General features: G+C 46.5%; 3 protein-coding genes across 9 annotated transcripts in view; 2 read left to right on the forward strand and 1 right to left on the reverse strand.

Annotated features, from left to right (window-relative positions):
- The window catches only part of sema3h (sema domain, immunoglobulin domain (Ig), short basic domain, secreted, (semaphorin) 3H), a 53,639-nt gene extending 52,175 nt beyond the window's left edge, over window positions 1-1,464 (forward strand). For all 3 annotated transcript variants that reach the window (XM_056597101.1, XM_056597085.1, XM_056597093.1), the window contains exon 18: window positions 1-1,464. This exon is cut by the window's left edge and continues 420 nt beyond it. In XM_056597101.1, coding sequence (XP_056453076.1) covers window positions 1-81 — 81 coding nt within the window. In that variant the 3' untranslated portion in view covers window positions 82-1,464.
- Window positions 1,465-5,708: 4,244 nt separating this feature from the next.
- borcs6 (BLOC-1 related complex subunit 6) lies at window positions 5,709-14,515 on the forward strand. 5 transcript variants are annotated; one of them, XM_056597120.1, is made up of 8 exons: window positions 5,709-5,797; window positions 5,885-7,642; window positions 8,471-9,000; window positions 9,435-9,645; window positions 10,232-10,414; window positions 10,816-10,979; window positions 11,580-11,663; window positions 13,871-14,515. In XM_056597120.1, the coding sequence occupies exons 3-8, from the start codon at window positions 8,479-8,481 to the stop codon at window positions 13,994-13,996; spliced, it is 1,290 nt and encodes a 429-aa protein (XP_056453095.1). In that variant the 5' UTR covers window positions 5,709-5,797; window positions 5,885-7,642; window positions 8,471-8,478; the 3' UTR covers window positions 13,997-14,515. The 5 variants fall into 5 exon arrangements, with proteins under 5 accessions (XP_056453095.1, XP_056453105.1, XP_056453087.1 ...); XM_056597130.1 differs by having other exon boundaries at window positions 5,718-7,642; window positions 8,445-9,000; XM_056597112.1 differs by having other exon boundaries at window positions 5,718-7,642.
- Window positions 14,516-18,289: 3,774 nt separating this feature from the next.
- Window positions 18,290-22,674, reverse strand: si:dkey-72l14.3 (Glyco_hydro_56 domain-containing protein). The gene is made up of 6 exons (XM_056593954.1): window positions 22,030-22,674; window positions 21,216-21,467; window positions 20,544-20,690; window positions 19,558-19,644; window positions 18,910-19,083; window positions 18,290-18,673 (listed from the first exon to the last, which is right to left on the reverse strand). The coding sequence occupies exons 1-6, from the start codon at window positions 22,672-22,674 to the stop codon at window positions 18,290-18,292; spliced, it is 1,689 nt and encodes a 562-aa protein (XP_056449929.1).
- Between the last annotated feature and the right edge of the window lie 538 nt (window positions 22,675-23,212).

Genomic DNA, 23,212 nt, shown 5'->3' on the forward strand with positions numbered 1-23,212 from the left:
GTGGGAGGAGGAGGAGGAGGAAGAGGAGGAGGGAGGAAGAGCAGGAGCAAGCCGCAGCTCCGGGCCCCGAGGAGCGCCTGAATGTTGTGGAGAGACGAGAGGAAGCCATGGAAACACACTGACACACACACACACACACACACACACACTGAGACATGAACACATACACACACACACTGAGACATGAACACACACACACACACACACACACACACACACACACACACACACACACACACACACACACACACACACACACACACACACAAACAAACTGAGACACACACACACACACACACACACACACTGAGACACAAACACACACACACACACACACTGAGACATGAACACACACACACACACACACACACACACACACACACACACACACACACACACACAAATACACTGAGACACAAACAGACACACACACACACACACTGAGACATGAACACACACACACACACACACACACACACACACACACACACACACACACACACACACACACTGAGACATGAACACACTGAGACATGAACACATATACCCACACACACACACTGAGCCATGAACACACACACACACACACACACACACACACACACACACACACACACACACACTGAGACATTAACACATATACGCACACACACACACACACACACACTGAGACATGAACACACACACACACACTGAGACATTAACACATATACGCACACACACTCCCTGAGACATGAACACACACACACACACACACTGAGACATGAACAAACACACACACTGAGACATGAACAAACACACACTGAGACATGAACACACCCACACACACTTACACACCCATGCCCACATGCCGCAAATCACTCACACTAACACACAAACACACTGTGTAGTCACATACGCTTTCGATACACACACACACACCCACACACAATGTCTACTCAAACATGTGTTAAACCGGATACAAACACACGCACGCTGTCTACTTACTTACTTTCTACTCACAGCCACACACACACACACATCCATGTGCATGTACGCACACACACACACAAACACAAACACACACACAAAGGATAAAGAACAGTAGTGAAGTGTACTGAGTTACGCAGATTGTGTATATATGAACACACTAACACATTCTTTCAAACTGAAATACACACATGCATAAGTTGCACGCACACTCAGAATATGTTTAAACAAATGCTCACATGACAAAAGTACACTCACACACACACACACATGCACGCATACGCACACACATCGCAGAGACCAACACTCCTGGACTTAGCTCCACCGTGCAGCTCTCTCCAGGGACAAATGGGACGGACGGACAGACCCAGTCTCTCCTGTCCGCAAGACTTGTGAATAAAGAGTGATAGACGTACAGACTGAATCTGAGGACATTGAGCATGGACACGGACCGAGTGCTTGGACACTGGGGTGGAACTCTGAGAGGTCTGTGTGTGTGTGTGTGTGGGGGGGGGGGGGGGGGGGGCGTTGTTGTTTGTAAATGCTTAAAACAAAGAAACAAAAGGACTTCTGATTCACCAGTAAAGCACGTCTTACTGGCGGAGGAGTTGCCGTGTGTGGGGTGTGCGTAGGGTTTTGTAGAGTTGATGAGACGGTGGTGGTGGTGATGAAGGAGGGTGGGGTGTCTGCATCACAATTGAAAACAGCACTCCTTTTTTTTCTCGAATCATCCTCGTCCTCCTCCTCCTCCTCCTCCTCCTCCTTCTTCTTCTTCTTCTTCTTCTTCTTCTTCTTCTTCTTCTTCTTCTTCTTCTTCTTCTTCTTCTTCTCCTCCTCCTTCCCCTCCTTCTTCTTCTTCTTCCTTTTCTTCTGCCTCTTCTTCTTCATCTTCTACTCGTCCTCCTCCTTCCCCTCCTCCTTCTTCTTCTTCTTCTTCTTCTACTCCTCTTCTTCCTCCTCCTTCTTCCTCTTCTTCTTCTCCTCCTTCAGCCTCTTCCTCCTCCTCCGCCTCCTCCTCCTCCTCCTCCTCCCTCTCCTCCTCCTCCTCCTCCTCCTCCTCCTCCTCCTCCTCCTCCTCCTCCTCCTCCTCCTCCTTCCTCTTCTTCTTGAACAATGCCCCTTTGCCTCATAGCAGCACCATGACCAGAGGCAGGGCGGTCTTCAGAAGAAAGGCCCCTCACTGTACAGAGAGGAACCCCCTGCTGACAACCCTCCGATGCCTACTGTGTAAAAATCCGAGGAGAATTTAAACGGAGGCCACGGAATGATGCCGTAGACAAAACACGCCACGGCAACCAGTGAGATGAAAGCCAGCGCCACTGACACGGTTCATGAACGGACACATTTGGAAACGGTTTGGTTCACACGTGTGTAAAGATTGGCTCGGGTTCGGGTTCTCCAACCCGGGCCAGGTCACGTAAAGCGACGTCCTTTTAAGGGGGTACACACAGGCCCATGCTCAGAAGAAAGTTTGACAATAACCCCTACCCCCAACCTCCCCACTCCCCCATACAAACCTCCCCAAACCCGAGGAGGTCATCAGACAATGGAAACAGGCCGGTTGACTGAAAGAATGAGGGGTTGATTTAAGGACCGCAGTGGTTTGTGTGTCATGGCCAAACGTGAGCGGGCGGAGCAACCGCTAATGGGTTTATGAGATGGAAAGCAGGAACTCTTACCAGGGGACGGAAACACAAACCATATGGGTTCATATATATTTATATTTATCCTCCTGTCTGATATTACTGTTTATAATATATAGGGTACACTGTATGTGGTTTACCCCCCTCCCAATTTGTCACCACGATACTTGGCCCAAGGGTTGCTTGTTAATAATGAATTGGTATTCAATGTATTATTATTATTTGATGGCATATGGAGGTATTGCCTTGGAGTGTCATACCAGTGGGTGTGACGTACAGGTTTGGTTTGGTCCAAAATGTAATTATTGGTATGTCCTGGGAAAAAAGTACATTTTCAGCATTCGGCTGCTATTGGATTCCATTAGGACCCCACATTGTATCTATTAAGCACCATGAACCAAACCAAACAGCAACTTATACACAATGTTTTATGTTTCTCTTGAACTGTATGTGTTATTCTGTGTTTTTAATGTTGTTCATGTGTTAAAGAAAAGGCACGTGCATTAAGAGCAACTAACAGTAAAAAGTCTTTACGTCAGTGCTTATGAAGCAATTAAACACTATTTAAAGAACTATTTGGACTATTGTGAACATCCGAGTGGTTCTCTGTGTGGAGGTAGCCCAGTGAAAGGGTTTGCAGGAGCAGACCATTATGTATATCGAAGAAATAAGGTGTGATTATTTAAGTCAATAAATAACATGCATTCAATCATTGTTAATGAGTAGATAATAAATATTTAAAAGAAGACCAATTTTTGCATCATGGAATCGGGGAGCAATGTCCAGCATGAGCTAGTTTCTTAAATAAGTTATAACTCTGAATAATAGTTCAGCGTTCTTCCGTTCTGGACCAAAGGAGTATAATCGTGTTTTTTCCACTGGTACTGCCACAAGACCACCACAGTGCAAGAAGATCTAAGATGTTTTATTATTAATCATGAGAAGATTATTAAGTTATCTGCTCCTGCAAAGGATGAATACATATTTACTACACTGATTCGACAATAAAGTTCACAATATTTATAACGACCCGACTGCGTCAAGTTATTTTCCAGCATTCAACAACTTCAACTCCCAGTTCTCAACTTCAAACGCACAACCAATCGTGACTCATTTGTCTCAAATTAATCATTTGGTTTTTTTAACTTTTGGAACAGAATGCAGAACTTTGGAGGGAATAATTCACTGGCAAAAAAAATAATTTTGCTCTACAGAACAAACATAGGCGGATTTAATTTCAGCGAGATGGTTGGCAGTTTGTACTGAAACAGAGTGAACACTGCCATAATAAAACCCCAATCACATGACCACGAAGACATAAACATAATCACATACACATCATTACTGATAGTTTTTTTGGGAAACAACTGATGCTGCAATAAGCGAGTTAAAATAGCTCTCATTGACTTGCGACACATGTCCAGAGGCAATGTTGGTTTTTCCAACAAAAATCCTTAAATATTGAAGTAACTTAATTTCTAAATGTTAAACCAACACCACTTCTTCCACTGTTTACCTTCTCCCTGGACTGTGTTTGTGTTTAATCTGGAGTGTATCTGGAGTGAAACAACTTGCTTCATGACCAAGTGTGAGCTCAGTTTGTTTAGGAACGTCTCCAATATCCAGTAAGTCTCTGTTTGCGAGTGTGTGTGTGTGTGTCAGTGATGGATTTTGATTCAGTATGTTTGTGTGTCTATGTGTGTGTGAATTTTGAATTTGTGTTCCTTGTGTTTGTGTGTGTGTTTAATGTGTGTGTGTCAGTCTGTGTGTGCATGTGTGTGTTTTTTGTATGTGTGTGTGTGTGTGTGGGGGGGTGTTTCTGTGCGTGCAAGCGAGTGTGTGAGCTGCATGGGTGTATGTTTGGGGTGTGTTCAACATGCGGGGACCCTTGAATAGACAGACAGGTGGAGAAGCAATTTGTCAAGCACACAGCTGAACAACTTCTTACTGCGGGGCCCTGCCAAGAACCGTGGGGCCCTCGGGAGAAAGTTTAAATGGAGCCGACCCCTCAGACCACTTGAAAAAAAGACAACCGAAGGGTGTTGCTCTGTGTGTGTTGACAGAATGTGTGTGTTTGTGTTTGTTTATGTTTGAGTTAGACTGTTGACCGAGTGTGTGTGTGTGTGTGTGTGTGTGTGTGTGTGTGTGTGTGTGTGTGTGTGTGTGTGTGTGTGTGTGTGTGTGTGTGTGTACGTTTTTGGACAGCATGTGTGTGTTGTGTGTTTTTCTGGGTGTTTATGTGTGAGTTAGTGTTTTAACATCATGTGCGTGTGTGTGTGTGTTGACAGCATGCGTGTGTGTACATGTGTGTGTTTCGGTGTGTTTGTGGAGGGACAGAGGGCAGGAGAGGGGCACCGAGTGAGAGGGTGTCTTTCAGTTTGGTGGTTGAATGAGTGCCTGAGTGGGAATGCCTTTCTGATGATAGCCCTGTCATGAACGTGTGCTTGTGGAAATGTGTGTTTGTGTATGCGTGTGGCGATGCACTCGTGAGAGGGCATACTCCCAGAGCCCTTAGAGTGCTGAGAGTGTGTGTGTGGATGGGTGTGTGTGTGTGTGTTTGTGGGTGTGGGTGGGTGCGTCTGTGGGTGTGTGGGTGAACATGTGTGCATACGCATGTCTTTGTCTTGGTCTACATGCATAATCAAATAGTTCACCACAATCAGTATTGTGCGCTTTTTATGTATTTTCGTTTTTTAACATGAAGCTTTCATTCTGGATCTAAAATGTCTTCTCCAGCAGTGGAACCAACCGTCAGCAGATATCATTCCTGTCCCTCATCCCGGAGGACAGTCGGGAATATGTAGAAAGGTTTACTTCCTCTCCAGGGAATGTGTGTTTTGTTTTGTTAATTGGCAATCAGTAGTTGGTGGTGTCTCTCTCCTGTTCACACACACACACACACACACACACACACACACACACACACACACACACACACACACACACACACACACACACACACACACACACACACACACACACACACACACACAAACTTTCTTTCTCTCTCATTTTCACTCTCACCCCCTCCCCCCCACTCTCTCTTTCACCGCTAATTGCCAATCAGTCACAGGTGCTCTCATCCTCTTTCTGCTTCAGACACACACACAGGGTCCACTATAGGCTTATTTGAGAAGATATAATCAACCCCTGAAACTCGCTATAGAGATGAGCAGTTCCTAAAGGTAGGCTTAAGTTACTAGTCAATTAAATCAGAACGAATAGATCATTTCTCATGACAATCTTCTCCTCACATTTTCCCGCGACTTGAGGCCCGCAACTTGCTCCTCCACCTCCAAGTCCCAGACGCCAGCAGCAATAGCAGCTACCTCATCCGTTCCAGACCGTCAACCGCCCGAGCACATGAGGCATCTGGTCACCAAGTATTTCCGACGGCAACGCTTATAGCTTTCCAGTTCGTTCAGATGTGGCTCTGGGACGCGATCCAAAGGAGTTCCAGTCCCATCGCTGCATCTCGACTCATCTCCGCCTGCACAGAGCCAAGAACGCAAACCGCAACCCTCCCAGCGATAGTCCCGGGCGGTCACCATCACATTAAATCAAGTTTTGAACATTTAAAGATATAACTAGTACAAGCACAAATATCTTCTTTTTATGGAGAAGTATTTTCTGCAGTGCCTAAAGTGGTTGTTAAATTTAAATAATCGTCGCCAAAATGTTTTGGGGTTTCTTTTGGGCGAGTATATGGCCATGATTCACTCCTCATAACACTGATGGTCTGGACCTGGCAATCCGAGGCTCTTATACCCGACTCATTACTCAATGAACGAGGACATTTATGACATTGGTTGTGATCGTTAACCCCTGGATGTGTTATTGAGTCAGTTCCAGGGTTTTGAGGTCGAGAACACATGTTCTCTGGGCGAAGGGCTTCCTGTCTCAGTCCCACATCACAGACACGCAGACGCCCGCCAGGCTGATGGGATTACACATCCGATTAACGACTTCACTGCAGATAGGCCTGTTGCATCTTTATATAGCAGGGTTGTAACGTATAGTGTATTTTAATGTTGAAGATAGATCGCAACTAGTTTCAAAGCCAGTCCAACGCATATTAGGGTGCATTACCGGGAAAACATTGATATTTCATCTGTTGTGGACTATTGTGCATTTTGGTATTTTGGCTAAATTATTATCAGTCCAACGCATATTAGGGTGCATTACCGGGAAAACATTGATATTTCATCTGTTGTGGACTATTGTGTATTTTGGTATTTTGGCTAAATGATTAAATTAATAATAATAAAAATACATTTAATTTAGAGGCGCCTTTCAAGACACCCAAGGTCAAATAAATTCGCCTGTTATCATAGTAGGCTACACTTGGTGAATGTAGCCTAGCTAAACAGCTTTTCTTAATAAAACCATGAATACTTTTAGTATCGGCACAGAGCAGATGAGTGAATGATTTTTGTTGTAGCTTCAAAGTAAAAATGAAATAGATCGAATATAAATGACCCCTTCTACTTAATGGTATTGAGCCTTCAGAATCAAAGAAAGACACCTCCAAACTAAAATTAAAAGGGATTTAATTTGTCTAGACAACCAAATATTTATTTATTTAAAAATAGTCAGTGTGGTCTTTGGGTCCCTCTGTAGGAATAACGGGAATAACACCTGAGGAATATGAATCAGGATCTTATTGCGTACGAGTGTACAATACAATATCTTTAATGCTGTTGCAATCTCTTAATCTCTTTATCTGAACAATATATATATATTTTTAAATGAAACAATTTTACAGACAGTGTGCTGCAACGAATTATTTGATGCTGTTATTTACAGAATCTGGAAATCTAGAGGTGGATAATTAACAATTTCAAAATAATAAGAATAATCCTGATGTTTTTTAGAGTTGGAAATATCAGTCAAGTGGAAATAATTGTGTGTGTACTTTTAAGTTTATTTTTTGCAAGGCGGAACTAGTAGGTCTTGGAAGATGCAACGCGGAAGGACTTTCCGGAAGGACTTATTTGTTGCCTACAATTTTTGGTATTAAAACTGCACTGGTGAGTGTGCTTTCTTTATTAAATCAGCTAATATGGCACTCGTGCATCAAATAATAACTGGATAACTATACGATAAGCTCTACACTCCTATACTTATGCTGCACATAACATGTGATTTATAAAATATATAAATTCCGAGCGACACATAGCTAGCTCTTTTTGCGTTAGCATAAATGAACTGCATCGCGTTAACCACACTGGGCACCTGTGATAGCAGCGTAGCAAGTGGCTAATGACAGCTCATGTCAACTTTTTTTAAAGGTGTCTCACGTATCAATGTTATCTGTTTTGCCTTCTGGGTTACGCTTTTATTGATTTTTACAGCTGTCCTCTTCAGAGAAGCTAGATACAATGCTTTACCAGCAGGTTGTTTATGCTGCTAGCTGCTAACACAACAGCCAAGGCTATTCAGAGCAGACAGCCTGACGTCATGTTTCTACTGCTACAATAGCGACCAGGCAGAGATCACTACACTAACCCAAACCAGGCAGGAACTGTCCAAAAGATGGTCGAGCCCAATCGATGATTCATTGATGAGGCCAAACGCTTTACCACCGTTAACATATTAAATGAAGAAAGTCGTCGCTTATTCTGTTCGTTGTTTCCGATCATGAGACCTGTCTGCTGAAGTGTCATAACTTCCTCTTTACGTTTCTGTTTTTCATCAACGTTTCTAAAATGTCTATAGGGATTGGATAATATGTATATACATTCTGTAGTATATGACAAAATATATATATTTTTACAAAATATTTGATTGTACAGTGTAATATATTTACTGTAACATATTTATGTTTATCAGACAGTTTTATCTTACCTCCTTACTAGGTGGAGGGATGAGTTTATTCCCTGCGATTGGCACAGAGCTGCCAGATGCAGCCAATGGGGTGGCCGCACCTGTCGCCACGCAAACATTCAACGACAATGGCCCCCACAGCCACACCCAGGCTCCCCTGAGGTACGGAGGGGGCAGAGTACCTCATCCTGGTCACAGAGTGGAGGAGGAAGAGGAAGGGTCTCTCGGAGAGAATCACCTCCACTCTGAGACGGACCAACGTTCAAGAACCCACAGTACGGACTCCAAAAGGCATGTGAAGTCGTCGCACAAGTCACGTGCTTCCAAAGCCTCCCTCGCCGCCGCCGCCACGCACACAACAGATGCCGGACGACACACACAGTCTTCGAAGGCCCGGCACACCCCCGAGCCCCCTGGCGCAGCTCTGCGGTGGGCCCCAGTCAGTGCAGAAGAGACACAGTCCCTGGGAGATGACGGGGAGATGGAGAAACAAGATGGGGAGGAGGATGAGAAGGAGAGACAGTGGGTGGGTCAGCACGCAGAACCTGGTGAAGAACTGGGGGTGAGTAGCATCTTCATTTATGATGAAAGTCTTTATAGATGGTAGTAGCTGTATTATTTGCCAACCCTAACCCTCAGAACTTGAGGGAGTAGAATACACTCCAAGAATGAATGTATCTTCTGTGTGCATGGGTCTTCGATATAGGCAAGCAAACCTATCTACTTGGTTACCCCATAATATCCTTATTATGGGAGAACGTTCCATAGCTCACGGCCAGCAAGCCAGTCCACTGCCATTTAGAATCAGATACTTTCAAATGTATAAATATAAAACCTATGATGGATTCATCCTGAAGCTAATTCCCAGGGCAACAATGAAGAGTAATATGAGGCAGCTGGTCGTGTCTTTCTAATCTCTCTCTCTCTCTCTCTCTCTCTCTCTCTCTCTCTCTCTCTCTCTCTCTCTCTCTCTCTCTCTCTCTCTCTCTCTCTCAGTCCTCGCGGCGCTACTCCTCCTCGGCCCCGGGGCCCAGCTCCTGCGGCTCCTCCTCCTCCGCCCGGCCGCCGCCGCCGCCCCCGGAGGAGAGCCCCTGCCCGCCCCACGTCATGGCCCAGGTGCGTGTGCGCAACGTGCCCGAGCGGGAGCGCATCGTGCGGGGCATGCAGGACAGCAAGAGCCTGGACGAGATCAGCCAGGCTTGTGGAGGTAGGGATGTACATGTGGTGGGTGTGTTGTTCCCAAAGGGCGAAACCTGGGAGCTGTGGATAGCATAGTATGTCTAGAATTTGTTTTGCCGGCCCAAATGGTAACATCGCACTGCCACCTGGCTTATAGCAGCAGGTGTTCATTTTGGACCCTGTCGATGTATATTTGATGTTTGGTCATCCGAAACGCATAGATTCTTGGCATGAGTGAGTCCAGCGCGAATCGAACCCCTACGATGTGGCAGTGCATGCATTCTCTGAGCTTGACATACCGTGATCTTAAAAAAAAAAAACGGTGTCAAACCGATTGAAAGCAGATAATACATCTGTCGTGTCAGCGTTTAGGTTTAGAACTGCCTCAATAAAAGCTGCAGTTGTGGTTTCTGGTCTCCATTTAGTTAAATATTGGATCCAAATTGTAACATTTGGCTATTTGATCCAACCTGCCTCCGGTCGCATTGAAAGCTGCCCACATGAAACCAATGATCCAGATGTTTTTGTATTGGTTTTCATAATTGGTGTTAGGTGAGTGTATTGTAGGGCACGTGATTCTCTGAGGTTTGAATGGGTCTCGGGGTGTCATGCAGGGGGTCTGGGGTCCCGGGGCGGCGGCCGGGGGGGCCAGTCTGAGGGCCGCAGGGCCACCATCTCCTCAGCCTTGGAGCTGGAGGGCACGGTCAGCCATGACGGAGACCTGACCCACTTCATCACCAAGAACCTGGAGCAGAAGATCAAGCTGAGCTCCAAGCCCAGCCTGGACTGTAGCGACTGTGAGTCAATAAGACATGCATTGCCTTATTGAGCAAAAAACATTACATTTGTGTGGCTCTTTTGTGAATGAATGCGTTATCTACCCAAACTCTGAATGGGCTGAAGCATTAGCATGTGTAGAACCATCTCAGATAAATAGGTTGAAATAGCATGCCTGTCTGTTGCTTATACTTATCCCAAAAGCGGTTGTGTACATCGTAGGCTGTGATCGGCTATGAGCACTGAAAACTAGTATTGTTTTCTGTTTCCAGGTATTTCCCTCCCACACTTTAACCCTCTTTTCTGTGCTTGTGAGAATGAAGGTCATTTGTGCCAGAGCGAGAGACTTGAGAGAGAACGTGTGAGCCCTTCTGATTGGCTGGCTAAGTCTCTGACATCACGTCGACCCTTCTCTGTTCAGCCGACTGCTCGGGGCCCATCCTCCGCAGCCGCGGGTCGGCCCGGAGACCGGCGGACATCCCGCCCATCGACCCTGCCGTCCTATTGGACCTCGAGAGACACACCCAGGAAGTGGCTCGCAGTGTGGAGCTGATGATGCGTGGCCTCAACGGGGCCATCCAGAATGTAAGACACACACGCACGCACACCTGACACGCACACACACCTGACACGCACACACACCTGACACACACACCTGACACACACACACACACCCACACCTGACACACACACACACACCTGACATGCACACACACTTGACACACACACACACACACACCTGACACACACACACACACACACACACACACCTGACACACACACCTGACACACACACACACACCTGACACACACACACACACACACACACACACACACCTGACACGCACACAGATACACCTGAAAAACACACACGCACGCCTGACACACACACACACGTACACCTGGCACACACACACACACACACACCTGACACACACACACACCTGACAAACACACACGCTCACCTGACACACACACACACACACACACACACACCTGACACACCTGACACACCTGACACACACACACACCTGACACACACACACACACACACAAACACACACACCTGACACACACACCTGACACACACACACACACCTGACACACACACACACACACACACACACACACACACACACACACACACCTGTCTCTGAGCCCTGGGTGCCTCCCCTCTCCCCCCAGATGACTGCACTCAGCGTGGGCTACATCCAGACCTATCGGGACTCAGTGGACAGCCTGGGAGAGTCTGTGGACATGAGCATCAAGGTACTGTTAGCCTGCTAGCCTGGAGAATAACCTGCCTGTTAGCCTGCTTTGTATCCTAGGTTGCCATTTTTTCTTGGATGTTAGCTTGATTGCTAATGGTAGTTGTTCGCCTGACTGCTGATGCTAGTTGCTAGTCTGACTGCTAGTCTGCCTGCTATTCTTCTTGCTAGCCTGCCTGCTCGCTGGCCTGGCTGCTAGCCGGCCTTTTAGCCCCGTTGTTAGCCTGCCTGTTAAGGCCCAACAACACCCTACGGTAAATACGGATACGGACCGTTTCGTCGGGTCCCGGAGGTGTTCCGTCCGTCAATGGGTCCGTCGCCTCTGAGCTTACGAATCCGGAGTGCTCTGGGAGAAACGGAGCAATACCACCGGAAATCGAGGCGGCAGTATAGACTCAGAAGTCAGACCATTCGCGAAAATAGATAGAGTAGTATAATATGTATATATATTGTGTTTAACGTTTTATACTTATATTATACTTCATACAACGGGGGGCCTAAATCCAGCGATCTGATGAGCGTATACATAACTGCTATGACGCCCGATCATAGCAGTTATGTATACGCTCATTATACAACAGTATAATGAGCGCCTTGTACAACAGTATCACTCCGCGCCTTGAAGTGGAAACCGTTACAACCGTTCTCTCGGAGGGACGCTAAAGTGTGTTGCATAGCGACCGTCGTGCATTTTGAAGGCAGCCAGGAGGGACTACTTTTTGGTAGTCTTTAATAAAACGGCTACTTTGACTTTCTTGGTTTCTTTTTAAATGTAGTGTGTCTATGACTTTCGTTTCACCATAACAGTAACCGTTGTATAAAAGCAATAGATCACAGGCCTACACTTCTTGCACTTCTTTTTGCCGATTTCAGATGACAGAAAGCAAAATCATCTCTACAGATGTCATGTTTGCGATTGTCCATGCCGTTCATTTGTGAAACGACAGTCACTGCCCTCTAGAGGATTTATTGCGTAACATCCATAACAACGCTGAAACCAGACGGAGGTATGAAGGGTAGTTCCGGAGGCAACGTTTGGGGCGGACGGACGAATTTCGTCCGGATCCGGAGGTATGAATCGGCCTTTAGTCTGAGTGCTAGTCTGCCTATTAGCGTTCCTCTTAGCCTGCCTGCTAGCCTACTTGTTACACTGCAGTGGCAGCCAAGAACGACCATCATAGTGTAAAAATAGAAATAATAAGCACACTCAAACCTAATAACCACACTTATCCTTTAAAATCACATTTCACTAACTGACTCATAAGCACTATTATTAATCCAAAGTAAGGTGCTCGGGGGAATACATTTATTGCTCCTGAACTTCAAGCATTTCTCTATAGAAACTTGAACGCACTTTGTAGCTTCTCCAATTCTGAATGCATACTTTAATTGTTCTCTGCCTTGGATAAGTGTGCGAATAAATGTTCTTACAAGTCTGACACTTCGAGGGACAGAGCACTTTGGATGGTTAGCTCTTTGGGATGTTTTTCCTTCCTTTCTGTTGAATTCTAAAATTGATCCACCAATATTGATCGTCAATCCTTGATAAATGTTGGCATCAATCCAATATAAACAACCAACCTTATAACCTGTAGTCCTCAATAGGGCTTTGACTCCGAACTTTGTTATTCGAATATAAGTCGAATATCAAAAAAAATAAAAAATTCGAACGAATATTAGGCAGTCCTTAATATTCGAACCTGTTATGGGCAGGCCAAGAACCCGACGCAGTCTATTCATAATATTGTAGTGACCACAGAAGAGGCAGTGAATGAAGTATTGATTAGACAGCGATTTATTAGAAACCTAATAAACCGTTTGAACACACCAGACCGATAACCATAGCAATGCGGTAAACAAACCTCGTGAAGCCCAATCCAGGTCTTACTGAAGGCATTTAATGGTCAAAATATTATTAATAAATATTCGAATATATTCGAATATTTAAAAACAATCAAACTTCTAATATGATTTTTGGGCAAAAATCAAAGCCCTAGTCCTCAATGTGGCCTCAGCGGCATTATATGCTGCAGCAGTAAATAACCATTTGACAATGAGGCGTTTGTTTAAATGACTCTGGTGTCCTTTCCCTCCCTCACCCTCTCTCACCCTCTCTCGACCTCTCCCAACCTCTCTCACCCTCTCTCGCCCTCTCACCCTCTCTCTAAATATCACCCTCTCTCACCCTCTCCCCTCTTCCTCCCTTAGGGAATGTACACCTTGATGGCGCGTTGTGAGGAGCTGGATCGCTCCATGAAGCCCATACACACCCTGGCCGCTCAGATACACGACATCAAGCGCACCCTGGACACGCTGGAGGCCATCTGCAAGTAACCCCGCCCACCCCACCAAAGTCATCCAAAAGCCAGCTGCTAAGATCTATAGATCGTGCTCACCCGGAGCGCGCTAGAGAAAAGAACAGTACAAAGCGGGAATCTCACAGGCAAACAAAAAAAGACATTAGTATACATTTATGACTGACCCCGCCCGCCTCTGCGACACCTGCTATACCAACAAAACAAGCACTCCTCAGTGGCTCCGTCGTGAACTGGGATGCTTTGGGACTCATGGAATACCTATTGCCAGGATCAGCACGGGATCGAATGCTAACCCCGTACTCCGGCAGACCACACGGCCACCGCAGAGGCGAACTTTTAACCGTCATGGAAACCTAGAAATCGCCACTTGATTTGTCATTGAACCTGTCTGACCACTGTTTCTAGGCTAGAGCTGTACGTTCCAAAACAGAACCTTAATCATAATCACAAACACACACACACACACACACACACACACACACACACACACACACACACACACACACACACACACACACACACACACACACACACACACACACACACACACACACACACACACACACAAACACATAAAAAAATATGCATGTATTAAACACATACACAAGTATATAACACATAAGCACAGACATACAGAAACACACCGTCCAGCCCACATAGTTCAGATTGCACTAACCTCTGCTCTCCTGAAGGGGGCAGGTTTTCCCTGTCTTTTTCCCGACCAGACGTTGACAGACTCCAGAAGTCTGAGGCACGATTTGCACTGCAGCAGAAGAATTTTTTATTTGAATGATGATGGCGACCGCTATGGAAATTGTCACATCCATTTTATGCCTTTATTATTTTCACAGAGGGGATTGTTTGTATGGTATTAATGCTTTGTTAGGACTGTAGGATCAATGGTCACACACTCCCGTCTCATTCATGACCGGGAACCTGCCCTAAAGACCAACCAATTCAACAAATTCCCCACTGGTAGCATTGGTTTAATGGAGAGCCGGGTGCGTTGATTTGCATTGCTCAAAGGCGCACGGGTGGTATGTCGATTTTTCGTTTTAATAGCATTTTAGCTGATGGTCTTTGAGTGAGTAATGGGTCACTTACAGCCTAGCATCTGCCACCTGCCAGGAGTTAAAGATCTGGTTCAGTTGAGTTGGAGTCAGTCCCGTAGTTAAGTCCACATCTGTACACGCATCGGTGTGTCTGATGCTACACGACCTCAGTGTCGTGATAGGTTCATGTCGTGATGGGCTCATAACCGTCGTCTTGGATAGAACCACTGCTTTACTCTGCTTTTCCAAAAGATGCATAATTCACGAATCATGTGTTAACCATTAATGTTATGATGAGTCCTCTAATTTCTTAAACAAACTCCCAATGTGTTATTCGTTATTTATTCTTCACTTCTGACATTTTTACAGTTCATATTGTTCATATTTATATGAAATAGAAGAAAATAAGGAGTATGATAATATATTTTTTTCTTCGTTAAATCCCCAAACATCCACGCAGTACATTTGACTGCTTCACAGGTCGATATACTTTTTCTTTGCATCTTTATTTCATTTTACAATGGTATACACCAACTATGTGGCCAGTCACAGGGAAGATCGTATCGTTCACAGAAAGGTATTGATCATCTTGACTCGCCAAAGTCTTGCCAGAGTTCCGGTGGATCTGAAAGGCAACACTTTCCTCAAAGTTGTGGTCGTTCGGCCATCTTGCTTTTCATGGTGTGGAAGGAACCCCATTTTAAATGATAAGAGGCGTCCCTTTTGTCAATGCACTGGCAGAGAGCTTGGAATGAGATCCTGGTAGTCCTGGTGGTCCTGGCTCTCTATTACCCCTGGTCCGTACCTAACACTGTTTACAGAAGGCCATTGACACACACACACAACGTGGTGATGTCATCGTTTGAAGTGTCATCGCTAAAATGCAAAAAAAACAAAACACAACCTGTTTTATGCAAAGCAAAACAGATGATTTGCGACTTGCAATGATTCAGAAATGTTATCTACACCTTTTCTACCATAAAGTCATACAGAACAGAAAAGGGCACTTTTGCTTTACAAAAAGAATCAGGGGGGGAAGCCACGTGTCATTGGATGTCAGTCCGTTGTATAACGTCAGACCATTATAAGTGCTGACGGGTCACAGTGCTTCGTGACAAGTGTGAACCTCTCCTACTTACTCTGCGTCCAGCTCCAGCTCCATCTTGTCAGTGGTGAAGAACTAAGGGAATGGGACACCTTCAGTGTGAACTGGGCAAGAGCAAGGCCTTGCCTGTTGGGGCTGGGTGTGCGTGGTTGTGTGAACCGCTAAGGTCTTATTAAGCCGTCTCCTTAGGCCACCCCCCTTACCTGCTGAATGTCAGCTTTCAGGAGAGCGATCCAGCTTGTGTGTGCGTAACGCTTCTGAAAAAACAGGCCGTGACGATGTCCCCGCTGCTGTGTCGCTCACGGCCCTTCCTCTCCTTAAATCTTTACCGTTGAGTAATTCCCAGCTCTATTGGAAACGACCTGTCGATGAATATCGGCCCGTCTTAACCGCCTCTAGTAACCAACAGCGCTTTTCCAGGCAGGCCGAGTTGGTGGATTTTAACGTTCCAAAGCAGCATGTTTTAGCAAAGAGTGGAGATTTGAAACTAAATGGTATCTTCTTTTTTTTTGTAATATATTTAAATAGATTATTAATATTATGTTGGCCCAAGCTGTGTACATATGATCTTACTGTAACTAAAGAAAAAAATGTTTGATTTAGATCCCTTTGTCTTGAGTGTATATTTTAATGAAAAATGAGAAATAAATTTACACGCTGAAAGTGTCTGTGTGTTTGTACGTTGTTCAACTAGAAACGCTGTAAACACAAGCATCGGACAAAAATTTCAAGTTATTGTGTTTGCATTTTGAAAGTACATGTTGATATTTACTGAGCCTGTTGTACCTGTCATGGCCTATACTGTCGCCAGAGGGCGCCAGTGAGCCGAGTTCTTGCACATGAAGTTATCTTCTCTCCTTGCCATCATTCCAGTCTGAAAACTTTTTCCTAAGAAGCTACAACACAGATTTTTTTTTGCCGTCTATAGTATGCAGTTTATTGTTAGTTATTATACATTTTATTATAATCCGTTTTCTCAATAATTTCTTCGAATGATATCCCCACACACACCTGACCAGCTCGCTCCACTGTTGACGCTAGCACGCTAAATGCATGCACACGCAGGCCAATGTCCGAGCAGCACTGAAGTGTCAATGAAGCGTGGGTACTAGAGCCGTGCTGGCCTAGAACAGTGTGTGCTCTCTTTATACATTAGCTAAAGCACACTTATGGCTTTGAGCCACAATGTGCTCCTTAGTTCTCAGAATTCCGCCCTGAAAGGTGTAAAGATGTAAGCACAGGATCCGGTCGAGCGTCCGTCAACATGTCTTCTATTCACTTAGCCGATGACTATCCAAAGTGAATTCAGATACAAGTCATTAAGGAGAAAGTAAGGGGGCGTGGGGGGGTGGGGGTCTTGCTCCAGGGTGCCTGCTACAGCATGGTGCCTGATGGATTTAATCCAGGGCCTTTCGGCTCGGAGTCGACCATGCGAATGTTGGTTGGTTTATGTTAAGGTTTTATTAAGCTTGGTTTAGGGTAAGAAATCCCCTTCTCTTAACCCGAGGACTGCTCCCACTTGGTGCAGCCACCACCATCAATAGCACTGCACATTGTTGAGTGTGGAATTATGCATAGGTGTGTTTTGTTTATAATTTATAATTCAAGAGGCTCATATCCCTTCCTGAAAAGGTTACAAATGATTCACGGTTACTAATAAATACAAAAGGCACTGCAGTGTTGGTTTTTTTAATGGACTTTTAATTTGATATTAATTAATCCATCAAGGAGAAAATTGTATTTTTAAGCGCCGCTTGGCGTGTATATCGTAGCTAGCTAGCGCAGCCGCCCTGTGGAAGGCCTGTATTAATGTGTGGGAACAACCTGTCCCTGGTATCCTCCGGTGAGATCCGAGGGCTGGTTATTGATTGAACAGGGGGGCTTTGAGGGCCTTCGGGACATGCTGCCGCTGTGCCGGTGGTGGGGAAAGCTTGGGGGGTAGAAAGGCTATCTGAGTTACAAGCTCTGCCTCCTTCCCATTAACAACTGGGGAAGATGAGTCTTGTCACTTTCCCTGGTCCGCAGGGATGTCAAAGTGCACGGGTGAGATTCTATCTACAATCTTTTTTTCCAAGGACACTTGAGCAGAATGGATGGTCACCATCTTGTTCGCCTTAAGTATTAACTTAAGCCGTCTACTAACGTCATGTTCCTAATGGACAAGGAGCAGTTCTTCTGCCACCAGCACCAGTAAGAGGGCTGTGATCTGGTAGCCTGGTTTTGTCCCGTGGTCCGTTGCCACTTCAGATGAAGGCTTCGCACTACCAGCCCCAGACGTGCCGCTGTCCCCTGTATCCCCCAGAGAGGAGTCCTTTACTGTCGAGGTTCCCACAGGGCCCTCTACATCCCCAGTCTTTTGTACTCCCTGGCCCACAATGGAGGCCCCGTCCTTGGGGGACTCCTGGTCGGAGATGGCCTCCTCTGAAGTCTCAAACCACTGACACAGGAAGTCTTTCTTCCACATCACCGCCGGGTCGGGTTCATCCGGCGGGACTGTGGTGGTGTCTGGTTCCTCCGTGGCTGGGGCTACATCCGGCTGAGAACACAATGACGAGGGGAAACAACGCTGCATCACTGGTTGAGCATTTTATTGTTGTCCGCAGAAACAGTTTGACCGTTTTGTGATTCAGTCAAAGTAACACTTGAGTCAGGAGAATTTCAGTGCAAACTTTTAGACCTTTGAGAAAACCGCTCATCTAGGCATGATCCCTGGCTCACCTTCTCCTCATCCTCCCCCTCCTTCTCCTCCTCCTTGTCCGCCCTCTCCCCCACCTTCTCGGCGGTAGTGGGCATGTGGAGGTAAGCCGAGCTGTCTGGGTTCTGGCGAATGCAGCGGCCCCGCCCCTGACACAGAGCGCTCGAACACAGCCTTGTCGCCGTGGTAACGTTGACGGAGTAAGGCCCCAGCACCTGACGAGTAAACTCGGCCAGGTCTCCGCACTCCCTCTGGTGAGACGGTGGAAGAAACCGGAGAGAAAGAAAAGCTCACAGATGGACGTAACGAGAGAATGCTTCGATGGTTACGGTGTTCCGCTCCCAGTAGAAAGGTACTGGGTTTGATCCCTATGTCCCCATTCAAACCCGGAGACACTCTCACCCCTACCTGCTTATTTTAAGAGCTGTATCTCAATTTAATAAGTGACTTTGGACGGAAACCATCTGCTAGATTACAGAAATGCGGTAACTGTAATGGAGAAACCGAATCGCAGAAGATCCCTGATAGACACACTAAGAATGAAGGCGACGTACATTCCGCCACACATCTCCACACCTTGAGGCATTACACAAGAAGGCATCCCGGGCACTTTAGGGCCAGTAAAAACCGACACAAAGTGAAGAGAAGCATGAATGAACCGAGGAGGGGGAGTGATGGAGAGGACGGCATATGGGTGTTTTATGGAGTGGTGTAACGTTACCTACCTCTGTTTTAGCATCCTCCCTCTCCCAGATGACTACTCCAGCGGCCCCGAGCGCAGCACTCTCTCCTATGGTGTAGAGCAGGTCAGCCTGCGTACAGAACAGTTGGCAGTTTAATTACAGAAACTTCTAGAGTTTCCCTGCAGCAAAAAAAAACTCACCCCTTCGTCTTGTCAAATCTTGCATTTGTTTGGATGGAATTGCATGTAAAAGGCCTGGGAGTAAATTAATACTGCTACTACTACTACTTCTACTATTTTATGTGAATGGACAAGGCCAGATGGTGTCAAATATTACTGCTGACAAAGGCCTGACCTTAGCTCAGCATCTTTGCTTCTCCTGCGCAAAATACATATTAAAAAGTATAAATTGTGGGATTCTGACAAAAGCGTTTAGCTTATTTTAGACTTCTCCCAATACTACAGAGTTGCTCTTTATTTTTTCTTCAGGGAAGCACCTCAGTGATGACGCAGACTGCGAGACGGTCTTTAATGTTTACTACACGCCGAACAAGATAAAGAATAAAAAATAAAGTTGGGCTGACCACCCCCCCCCCACGCCAAGATCGTAAGAAGTACATAAATCATGGTGACATCGTCTGAGATTGTCTGGCCGGTAGCGGTTGCTCCGGCGGCGGTGGGAAAAGACGAGTGACACGTCGCACCAATACAGCAGAGACGCCGCTGCGGTCGACCTTTATTAATCTCTCCCTTGGCCTGCAAGAGGCCTGCTGTTTCGCCCTGATGTTTATACATCACATCACGTCTGCTCACGCCTTTCGCTCGCTCATCGCTGCCCCCGCGCTTACCAGCTCTGCCAGTCTTTATATCCTCCCACGCAACGTCCGTCTTTCTTAAGTCGCGGAGACAAGCAATCTGCTTCCTGCTCCTCGAGATATATATACACATATATATATATATATGTGTGTGTGTGTAGGCTATTAAGGCGCAAGGGAGTAACCGAGTGGACTAGGATGCTGTGTGTCTCACCTGTGACAGGAAAGTATTGGTGGAGGTGTATGTGCTCTTGACCAATGGGAACACGGGGAGATCGTAGGTGGTCCCGGACATGGAGGCCACTCTTAGCGCCTCTCTGATCTGATTGGACAGGAGAAGCCTGGCACCAGACGTTCCACCCTGCCGGCCAATCAGACAGATAATGAGACTTTTTAATTGCAAGACCTACTTTGATTCAAAGGTCACATATTATACTACCAGGTGTGAGTGTGATTAGCCGTTGCAAGCCGTTTGGAATATCTGCCTCTTCTGACATCACAAGTGGGCGTGTCCACCTAGATGTTTGCTGCATAGATGAGCATCGTTTGCTACAGTCCACCGGGTAGGGTGGTAGACTGATCTATCCAGAACACATATAGGTGGACACGCCCATGTGTGATGTCAGAAGAGGCAGATTTCAAAACAGCTTGTAATGGCTAAACACACTCACACCTTTTGGTATAATATGGGACCTTTTAATGGAATATGATGAAAATACATGTTATGATTTATCTTTTAAAAGGAACTAAGAATAACATTGAAAGGCCTTGTACTAAAGTGTCATGATGAATTGGTGACCTTGGCAGATAGGTTTACCTTTGTTCTATGCATCTTGATTGATATTGCATTGATTATAAAAAATCTAAATCTAAATCCCCCGGTTACCTGTAATTTCTCCAGGGAGAGGAAGGGGTAGAGGGCGGAGCTTCGTTTCCATAGCCACTGCAGCTGGTTGTTGAGCTCCATCTCTTGGGCGGGGCATCCTCCGGTGCTGTTAGCTGGTGTTAGCGTCTGGCTGGGCTCCAGAGTGTAACAGGTGGGGTACGGAGAAACCCCCCATAATGCTTTAGGGCGCAGCCGCCGTACCTCGCGGAGAGTCTCTGTGAGTATGGACTGGCCCGCCGCCTCAAAGTCCACCTGTGTGACACCATCAAGATGCCCCATGATTAGAAGGAGGGCTTGCTCTGCTTTTCATTTCAATGCACCTAGTTTGGTGTTTTCCTCATTGTTGAATCTCCACATCCTTTTCAATCATTAGGTTTTGAACTTATTATCTGCTTGTTTGTAGAAATGAAAACAAATGACAAATATTCGATTGGTTAACAGCATGCAAAGATTTTAAATCACGTACAAGGTAATGGAGCGAATCCCTTGGAAAAGTAGTGCAACAATTACTTCCACTCCTCTTTCATCAAGTTCAGTCGTTTGTCAAATGTTCGCCCTGCATATAACTCAAGATCTCCCCCCCCCCCCCCCCCCCTAGAGGCTTAGTTAGGGTTCCACGTTGGCATAGAGCAAGGGGGTCTACGGACCCGTTAGGTCTCTCCTTGTGTCGAGCGCAAGGGCCCGAAATAAACCTTGTTGCAGAACCAAAAACAGGTCCATGTCCGCGCCGAAGCGAATCATTGCGTGTTCATTACGTTATCGTCAAAGTAGAACCATTACTAAGCCCCATAACACCACCCATCCTCCACCTCACCTGCGCCCACTTCTCCACCTCCACGGGGGTCCAGTCTGGGAAGAAGCTCTTGAGCAGGGCCCTGGAGGCCTCCAGATACAGCACCTGCTTCTCCCGGTTGCGGCCCCACTGGGGGGTCCACTCGGCCCAGCGCAGCACCCCCAGCCCCAGGTAGCGCGGGGCGGGCAGGGCCGCCGCCAGGTCCTCCCCGGCCTTCTGGAGGTGGCCGTTCAGCCGCGTGTGCTGCGGCAGCCCCCCGTTGACGGGCGTGTCGCGGTCCAGGAAGTAGGGGTAGCTGCCCAGCGACTCCTCGTAGAACACGGCCACGCGGCCCTCCGGCTCCACGCCCAGCGGGGCCAGCTCCGGCCTCCCGGGGCAGGCGGCGTCCGGGACGCCCCAGAAGATGATGAAGGGCTGGCCGGAGAGGAGCGGGGGGCGGGCGGGGCGGGGGGGCGGCCCGGCGAGCCCCGGGTGGGGGGAGCCCAGGAGGAGGAGCAAGAGGAGGGGGAGGAGACGGGGGAGGAGTAAGGCGAAGGTCGGGCGCGGGACCCGTGGGGGTCGTGGTGGAAACGTTCTGTGCGAGCCCTGGGGAGAGCCGGAGCGCTCCCTGATCGGTTGGGGTCCCGGTCTTGAGTTTGTCCTCGGTCGGGGATCCGACCACGCCATTGGATCAGCCGGCTGTCAGTCGTCACGCTCTCTTCCCTACCTCTCTGCCAATCATTTCCTAGGACACGAAACAAAAAAAATGAATGAAGGTTTCGTTTTGCGGGTTGTAAGTATCCTTATATAGTATCCTTTGATACACACGCTGGCACATTGAATGCATATTGAAACCCTTGTGGATGGTGGAAATTCATTTTTTGGGGAATATTTTACGTTTTGTTTACTTAATATTTATGGCCTGTGCCCTATGCAACAGATAGATAGCTGCATTACGCTTGCTCTGTTGATGCTTATGCAATGCTATTCATGTACAAATTGAAAGTTCGTTTTACAGGCATTTTTTATTTACACTGTTGACTCTACATTCAACCCTTCATCAATAAATCCTTTCCTGAATCCACTTTTCAAGAACTGGTGCCTTTTCAAAGCTTTGGTTTTACTGAGAAGAACCAACCACGAAGTACACAAGTACACAAATAATTATAATCTGTATAGTTTATATTGTTTATATAATGGTACAAATAATCTATAAAGATGTTGG

Source organism: Gadus chalcogrammus, chromosome 1 (genome assembly GCF_026213295.1).
Source record: "Gadus chalcogrammus isolate NIFS_2021 chromosome 1, NIFS_Gcha_1.0, whole genome shotgun sequence".
NCBI classification, from domain to species: domain Eukaryota; kingdom Metazoa; phylum Chordata; class Actinopteri; order Gadiformes; family Gadidae; genus Gadus; species Gadus chalcogrammus.